Below are 9,306 nucleotides of genomic sequence, written 5' to 3' on the forward strand. Positions count from 1 at the left end.
CATCGGAGTTGCTCTTCTCGACGAAACAATGCATATGTTGCTCTTCCATTTCTACGGGAGTTATGATTGGCGGGTTAGGAGCCTATTTTCACGCCTTAACACTCATGACGTGGTTAGCAGTTACTTCAATTAATATTTGTGGGATCATGTTTAATAGATCCCTGAGAGCTGGCGGTAATCTTCAATGGAAAAGTTTTTCATTATTTTTACTTTATGTGCCAAAAGGACAAGGTTATTGTCATTGGTGTTATTGACACCCAGACCATTAGTGCAATGGAAAGGGCGGAATTTTCTCAACGAAAGGATATCTATTCTCTTGAATCATTGGATAAAATCTCACTATTGGGGATTCCTTCGGGTCCATTAGTTAGCCTAACTCAGCAATAGAAATGTAAGGGTAAGGAGTGGGATGTTGGGCCCTCCAACCATTCTCCTTTATTCAGGCCAAATTTTGCTGTCTAGACCTGGCAATCGGGTTGGGTGGGTCGGGTTTGGGTTGGGTCAAGGTATTTCAGGTTGGATTGTCAAATGCTAGACCTCAACCCTAAATATTCGGGTTAGGATTGACCCATGGGTCAATTCGGGTCATCACAAAAAATAATTGAAATTAAAAAAAAAAATAAAGAAAAATTACATGAAAAATGTCAAAATTAAAAGAATTAACCTTAAAATTCCAAATATAAAATAAAAACTTTAACATTTAACAATTTAAAGAGTAAACAATAAAAAGTAAAGACTAAATAATAAAAATTAAAGAGTGGAAACTTCTAACAATTCATAAATAATCCCAATTAGACTTGAATACATCTATAATTCTATATTTACACTACTATTAAAAATTTGAATAAGATTGTGGAATTTTTTTTGACTAAAATACTCATTTTTAAATTTAGTTCTTATTTAATTGTGAGGTTTAAATTGTAAATTGAACTACTACTTTCACCTCATTTAATTCCCTCAATTTAAATCTTATGTTTTTCTTATAAATGAAACACATATAATAAAATGATTTTTATACCTTTTCTCAAATAATAAAGAATAATTTTAGTCAAAAAAAAGTTTCACACTACATTCACACTTATAGTATAAATATGGATATTTCATACTTGTATTTTATTAAAAAAAACCGACGGTTACAAACTTACAATTGCATAAGTAGGTCGCTCCCACTGGGAAGTTACAAGATAGGGAGTTGAAAAGGCAAGCATTCCGATTTGATTCGTTTCCACTTCTTCTGTACAACTAAATTTGAAATTCACCACACCCAATCCTCAATCCTGATAAGACCCAATTACGTTAATTAAAGTAGACTTCTGTAGAATCCACTGTTGAGCTTAATAACCAACCCATTTTTAGCCAGTTCTTATACCAGCAACTGCCATGAAGATTGAAGATAGTGCAGAACCTGGATCTATCTAAAACTTCTTTTGTCATATCTGGGCCCGATCCACCAAGTCTATTCCTTGGTATATATGGGCCTGGGCTCCAGGCCTGATCAGTTGAGACCCTTGTAGGCGAAGTTGGTTGTGGGCTCGCAACACTGCCAAGACGAGGACTCTCTTGTTATCGATTTCTAAACCTAAACGCATCCATGTTATGGGCTCAAAACCCTCTTCTGACTTCATTAGGCTAAGCCACTCATTGGTCCAATCCCTTCCCATCTTCATGTGGCGTGAGGAAGAAACATTGATGGTATATATGCTTTAAATACCAAGGAAGGGCAATAGTTATCTCCGAATCAATAGTTATCATCAGGAGGGGTTCTAGCAAACAAGGGCAAATATAAGGAAGGGCAATGATACTGTTCATTGTCTTCCTCTGCATCTGTAAGAGAGAAGCGAATATGCCGGTTTCAGCTCTCCGTCTCCCCTTCCTCCGCCTCCTCTTACTCATATGCATCGTCGCTACCGTCACCACCCTCCGCCTCCGCTGGGGCCTGATATGAATTCCGGTTGCCGGCGGTGGTACATTTTTTATGTCCGGGTACAGATAATGAATTGCCAGTGCGAGGTTATTGATGTGAGGCGATGGATAGTGAGCCTCAACTATTGGATGAAGATAAGGCGATAAGGCTCGCAAGAGAGCAAGGAGATCCTGGATCTGTATACTTCTTATATAGATAGGATTTAGAAGTTTTAGAAGATTCAGAAGTTTATAAGTTTGTATTTCCTTTTGGATTAGGAGTGGGATTTTAGAAAGGAGCAAGAACTCCGATCGACTTGTATATATACATGATAAGAAATATGGAGAGAGCAGCTTGGGACTTCGAAATTTCTCATGGTATCAGAGCGGTAACGAAGCCGATGAAGCAGAGGCTCTTAACGAGGACGACAGTAGGGGCAAACTTCAAGCCAGGGGCGTTGTTGGTGTAGAACCCCAACATATTGCTTCTGCTCTGCCACCGCCAAACCCGTCGGATCCTCCTCCACCGTTGGCTCCAACTCTTAACGAGGACGACAGTAGGAGCGAACTTCAAGCCAGGGGCGTTGACAGTGTAGAACCCCAACATATTGCTTTCGCTCCCGCCACTGCCAAACCCATCGGATCCGCCTCCACCGCTGGCTCCAACTCTCTGGCGCTGCATCCCTGTTGCCGCTATGGTAGATCCACGCGGCACTATGCCGATGACACACGGCCGACCAGACGATGAAGACGAAGCCTGAGACTGTGACGCACCTTTGGCCATTACTGTTTGTTCCTGTTGTGACTGTTGTTGTCGCCGAAGAAGATCCGACAACTCAAACACCAGAGATTGTTGTTCGTGAAAGCACCAACCTTGATTCCGTATCAGGTAGCGGACAGGCTGATACAGACATGTTTCCTAAAGTTGAGCAGTTGGAAGAAAACTATGACTTTCCCGTCGAAAATTTTAATTAGCAAAACGAACAGCAGCATCAGCAGCCGAAGCTCCAAGTTCGTTCTTGCCAGTCGACGATTCAGAGATAATCAAAGACTACGACAGTGATTCGCTTGTTCATGTGTTGTGCTTTCTCCTTGATATTATTGCTAACGAGTCTTGCTGATCGGTCACCATGGTTGCCAACAACGATAGGAACGGTGAGAGCTCGAGTAAGTCTGTTGGACCCTCTGGCGGATGTGGCCGAGGTACGGCGAAGGCTCATACTGCTCAGTCATTAGCGGGGCATGAGGTGGCTGCTAATGTAGTTGTGATTGACGAAGACAGGACCGAACTAAACGGGCTTAATGACGAGTAATGGCAGACTCTTGTAAGCATTAAGCCAGGACTAATGAAAAACTCTCTGGTAAGAATTACTCCACTGAATTGATTGTTAACTCTGGGGCATCACATCACATGACAGGGAATTTAAATGTGCTCGTCGACACCTATGATGTTGCACCTTGTCCTGTTAGCTTACCCAATGGTGCGCACATCGAGGTCGTGAAAGAAGGCATGTTGAACTTGGAAATAATTTTAAATTGCTGCACGTATTATATGTCCCAAAACTCAATTGTAATTTATTGTCAGTAGGTCGGTTACTTCGTGACACAGATTGTATTGTGACGTTTACTAATAAGTTGTGTGTGATACAGGACCGCATCTCAAGGACTCTGATTGGTGCAGGTGAATAACTTGATGGGGTCTATGTCTTCAAGGGTGTGGCGCCGGTTCGTGCTTACAAGACAGATGGAATTGGATCATGCGATTTGTGGCATCAGAGATTGGGACACCCTTCTTATCAAACAGTTAGTTCGCTTCTTAATATCAGTAATAGTAAGAACAAAACCTGTGATGTTTGTTTGAAGGCAAAGCAAACTAGAGATGTTTTTATTCAAAGCAGCAATAAAGTGATTGATTGTTTTGCTTTGATTCATTGTGACTTATGGGGTGCTTATAGAGTACCTGCATCTTGTGGTGCGGTATATTTTCTGACGATTGTTGATGATTATTCTCGAGCAGTTTGGATTTATATGCTGGCTGAAAAAAGTGAAGTTGGTAGAACATTCAAAAATTTCAGTGTCATGATTGAACGACAATTTAATAAGAAGGTTAAGGTGGTAAGAAGTGATAATGGAACAGAGTTTAAATCCTTGAAGTCATATTTTGTCGAGCAAGGAATTTTATTTCAAACTTCCTGCGTTGGGATACCACAACAAAATGGTCATGTGGAGAGAAAGCATGGTCATATTTTGAATGTAGCCAGAGCACTCAGGTTTCAAGCACATCTTCCGATCAATTTCTGGGGTGAGTGTGTTTTGACCGTAGGATACCTGATTAACTAGACACCTTCGACCCTTCTTGGTGGTAAAACACCTTACGAGATGCTATTTGGACAAATATCTCAGAGTTTTTGGTTGCTTATGTTTCTCGCATACTAGGGACCATGACAAGTTTGCCACTAGGAGTAGGAAATGCGTCTTTGTTGGGTACCCTTTTGGGAAAAAGGGGTGGAAATTGTACGACATTGAGTCTAGTGATTACTTCATCTCGAGACGTGGTGTTTAATGAGGCCGAGTTTCCCTTTGCCACTCCGGAACATCCACCCTCTATAACCAGTCTTCCCGTAGCCAAAGAAAATATTGGGTTGCCTTGGGCCACTCCTTCTGACATGGTATCTGAGTCACCTCATATAGAAGTCAGGGGGAGCGACACGATCGATGAAGAAGGACATTCGAACACGGGTAATGATGAGGAGGCAGGTCCCCTTGATGAGACAAGGAGCCATACAGATTACAGAGATAATGAAACTCCAGCCGTTCCTCAGCCCACCACGGAAACTCCAGCTACTCCTCAGCCCACCACGGAGTTGTTAGGCCACGAACATTGAGAAAAGCGGACCCCCAACTATTTGCAGGACTTTGTCACACACTCAGCTCGTCGATTAGACCCCTTCGCTGTTTCTCCTGCATCAACTAAGTCCTCAGGTACTCCTTATCCCATAACTCATTATGTGACGTATGATAATTTTTCTGTGAAACACAGACATTTCTTGGCAGTTATTACTACAGGCCGAGAACCTACTCATTTCTTTGAGGCAATGACTAACGCTCGGTGGCGCGAGGCTATGCACCAAGAGATACAGGCTTTGGAAGACAATGAGACATTGACCTTGGAAGACCTCCCACCTAGAAAAAAAGGCAATTGGGTGTAAATGGGTCTACAAAATCAAGTACAACTCTGATGGTTCCATTGAAAGATTTAAAGCATGGTTGGTAGTCCTGGGCAACACTCAAATTGAAGGTCTTGATTACAATGAAACCTTTGCCCCTGTGGCTAAAATGGTCACAGTTCGAACCTTCTTAGCAGTTGCTGCGGCCCAACATTGGGAATTGCATTAGATGGATGTCCACAATGCTTTTCTGCACGGTGATCTCCATGAGGAGGTCTATATGAAACCTCCTCCAGGTTTTTCGGCCTCTGGGACTGGAAAGGTATGCAAACTCCGAAAATCTTTGTATGGTCTACGGCAAGCTCCCCGGAACAAACCCCTCGGAACTGGTTCTCTAAGTTAGGTGCTGCCTTGAAAACCTTTGGGTTTGAAGAGTCCTACTTCGATTATTCCTTATTTACATATCGCAAGAATGGGGTTATCTTGTACTCCTCATTTATGTTGATGACTTAATCGTTGGTAGGAATAACCAAGAGTTCATACGTAAATTTAAACAGTATATGAACCTGACAGCACCGAAAAGCCACCATTCTCATTCTCGCTTGCCAGATACTTCTTCCCTTTATCATATAGTTTATAAGAGAAATTCAATACTCCATTTGGTTTTCCATCGATAGACCAGACTTGATAACTGACGAACCTTACGGATCCATCAAACTCATCCACGAGATGTTTGAACGGGACACAAACTTCTCCGATGCTCTTATCTCCGAAGATGATACCGTCGCAGCGCAAATCAAATTCAATAAAGGCATGATCATAATCAAGAAAGAGATATGTTTCAGATAAAAATTATTTTTTTTATTATTTTATAAAAATGTTATCTTTTATTGATATTCAGGGCGAAAATTTGACCATGTCTGCTATAACCCCAAAATTATATTTTGTATCAGAGACACCTGAGCGGTAGAAGTGTCAAAAGTGGATTCAAATCCAACGTTCGTATAATGATGGCCTGGAATGAGAATGAGCTTGTTGAATCATATCAGCACTAAAATTTAAATATAGTGGAGGTTGATTGAAGGGCAATGTCAAAAGTTGATGGCTTCCAAAGAAAATGAATGATTAGTGTATATATGTACCTTTCTTAACGAATTCATGGAACACTCTGGTCCCATCTCATTAATCAATTAGGGATGATATTTTTTCTTAATCTAAGACTGACAACCTGAGTTGAGGATTGGCTGATGCAGATGGAATTGGGATCGGAGATTCGGAGGTATTTTGATTGAAAATGAGAAGAACAAGAAGATGAATCTGAAAGTTGAGATGGGTTTAACCAGATATGATTCTGCGGGCTGCACGAAAAAGTTTAGCACTCGGATTAGTTGGCATCTTACAGGGTTGGCACTAAAACGAGTGTAGTCATTCAGGAATGGAATTGTTAGATGAAGACATCAAATCAAACCGATCAGAGAATCTTTTTAGTTCGAACCCACAACTTGGAGGGAGTGTGTTGGTCAACACCTCTTTAATTAATTACTCCTTAATTTCCTCCATTAACTTAATAAATGTTTGAGATGAATCGTAAAGCGACGATATTAATTCGGTATTAATTCCTAGAATCGTGAATTTGAAGCAGCTTTAATAACTAGATGCGAACTTGATTCAGAAAGGTCTGCCGGTTGATAATCGTGGGGATTTTGTTTCCTTTATGCTGGCTTCCTGCTCTCTCATTTAATGCGTCACGGTACCAAAAATTTCCAAGCATTTGGACAGCTCGCCATGTGTAATGCATCAAAATGAGAGAAGCAGAAAATAAAGAAGCCATTGACTTCTGGTGAAAAAGCTTATTAAGAATTAAAAGGTGAAATATAATTTGTATTAAATGTATGTCGAGATCTACACTACAGGTTCCAAAGCAACAATGCAACATCTTTTTTTTTTTTTTTTTTTTTTTCTAAAAAAAAGAAGGAAAAGAGCAGAACTTCATTCATACTAAAAGATATTTACCTTAGATCTCAGCATGTCTAGAGTAATATCCATTTTTAATTTACCAAAACAAAGCCAACTTATGTAGTTCAAGCTTCTGAACTAGTCAATTAGTCGAGCCACAGATATCCGCTAAAATAGTGATAAGGTTTAGCTTAGGATTTCTTTTCGATTAATTTCTGGTAAGTATTAATTCTTCTATTTCTTAATTTTCAGGATTGAGAAACGAGTACCCCCGCATCCACTGAAGCACGTGACTGCTTGGCTATGATATCAATGTCACATCGGCCATAATAAAGAGGCAGACCGCCGCCCTCCTTCCTCTTATCTACTCCGTGCGACGTCCAGCCATTTGTCTAGAACCATACCCTGCAGCCCCTACCTCCCCCTTCTCCGTCCACTGTCTCATCAACTCCGACCAAGAGCTCTGCTTGCCTCAACGATGAAGAAACAATTGCTTGATTACTCACTGGTCTCATCAGGGTTTCTCATGATGGTGGTTTATCACATATGGCTCCTCCATCGCATCATAAAGCACCCCACAAAGACCGTCCTTGGCGTCAACGCCATCAACAGGCTCCTATGGGTCCGAACTATGATGGATGTATGTATATATATATATATATGTATATATTTCACCATTTATATATGTTTGTCGAATTGTTGATCGGTCCGTCCTTTAAATCTCTCTCTTTCTCTCTGTATAAAACGCGCGATACAGCTGTTTGATTTTATATATTCTTTGTTGTTTGCATGGAATATGTGTTGCCAGAACATGTCCAAGAACGGTATTCTTGCGGTACAAACACTCAGAAACAACATAATGGCGTCCACACTGTTGGCATCCATGGCGATCATGCTGAGTTCCGTCATCGCGGTGTTGATGAGCAACAGGAATGCCCGACCGTCCAAGTTCGTTTATGGAGACGAAAGCGATCTTGGGTTCTCGATCAAACTCTTCTCTATCTTGATCTGCTTCTTGATGGCTTTCCTATTTAATGTGCAGTCAATTCGGTATTACAGCCACGCAAGCATCCTAATCAACGTGCCGGTGAAGAATATGTCGTCGTCGTCGTCATCCCATCTAACAGTGGAGTATGTAGGGAGGACTGTGAACAGGGGCAGCCATTTCTGGTCTCTGGGTTTGCGTGCTTTCTACTTCTCTTTCCCTCTGTTCTTCTGGATCTTTGGTCCAATACCCATGTTTCTTTGTTGCCTCGTTCTGGTTTTCATGCTTTACTTCCTCGACGTCACTTTTGAATTTGGTCAGGCAATAGGAGCTGTTGATGAAGACAAGGACGAGGAGCAGGAAGTAAACTAGCTTGCTAGCTTACTATGATGTGGCAACTTCATTAATGGGCACATTACACTTAGCTAGCTAGAGTCTAGAGCTGGAGATTAGAGAACAATTCAAATTCAACAGAAGTTGAATTCAATTGTTCTAGTCTAATAATGTCTAAACCAACGTAGGAAGTTCGTAATAAGACAATAGTTTAGCATGTCAGGTTTTATCCCTTCTACTTGTTGCTCATTTCATTCTCTCAGCTCTGCTATTCTAATTTCTAAGCCTCTTCTTCTTCTTCTTCTTCTAATGTTGGATGCTTCTGGTCTGTATTAATTCCGTTACTCCTAATATTAAAGGGGGCGGATCTCCATAGCCCATGTGTCTGTGTCAAAGCATAGATTCGAAGATATTCCATATATATACGTCATGGCTTACCTAATTAGAGAACATGGTTGTCATGCACATACATGCGCACTATGTTTCCTGGTCGTTATAGTGGAAACAGACATGCCTTCAAAATGAATGTTTGACTAAATGAACTTTCCTTTGTGAAAAGTTCAAAATTTTGACACGATGCCCTCTATGTGCAGTGCCGAGCCAAAAATTTTCTTTTCGGAAGCCAAAGTTGAACAAGAAAAAAAGAGATAAAAGAGTAGATGAGGTAGGGTTTGGAGGGAAATGGAGTAAAAAGGTTTAGATCTTACACGTGGTTTGCTCCGCCCCTGCCTATATATATGACCTATCGAGCGAGAGGTTGCTAGGGAAACTTGGCGTAATTGGCTTTGTTGCCATTTTTTACACGGTGGTTTGCTCGTATCATCGTTCTTGGGACCGCTCTCCCGGTGAAGCACTGAAGCCCATAAAAGCATGGTTTTTGAATTGCCGTTCACTCGGATGGTCGGATCATTTGGCCCAGCAATCGTTTAGATAATCGGTTCTATTTTATCTCAAATTCGATCC

The 9,306-nt window shown here is 41.1% G+C and overlaps 1 protein-coding gene across 1 annotated transcript; it reads left to right on the top strand.

Moving 5' to 3' along the window:
• Positions 1-7,351: 7,351 nt before the first annotated feature.
• On the top strand, positions 7,352-9,068 carry LOC104595873 (uncharacterized). Its single transcript, XM_010256818.2, has 2 exons — positions 7,352-7,665; positions 7,834-9,068. Exons 1-2 carry the CDS (start codon positions 7,504-7,506, stop codon positions 8,380-8,382), a joined length of 711 nt encoding a protein of 236 aa, XP_010255120.1. The 5' UTR covers positions 7,352-7,503; the 3' UTR covers positions 8,383-9,068.
• The last annotated feature ends 238 nt before the right edge of the window (positions 9,069-9,306 follow it).

Source organism: Nelumbo nucifera, chromosome 5 (genome assembly GCF_055504915.1).
Source record: "Nelumbo nucifera cultivar China Antique chromosome 5, China Antique-T2T, whole genome shotgun sequence".
Classification (NCBI taxonomy): domain Eukaryota; kingdom Viridiplantae; phylum Streptophyta; class Magnoliopsida; order Proteales; family Nelumbonaceae; genus Nelumbo; species Nelumbo nucifera.

Bases quoted from the DNA above. Each gene is read 5' to 3' on its own strand.
- LOC104595873 (XM_010256818.2), top strand. From the start codon at position 7,504: ATGAAGAAACAATTGCTTGATTACTCACTGGTCTCATCAGGGTTTCTC. The intron at 7,666-7,833 runs GTATGTATATAT...ATGTGTTGCCAG, and splicing joins GGGTCCGAACTATGATGGAT to AACATGTCCAAGAACGGTAT.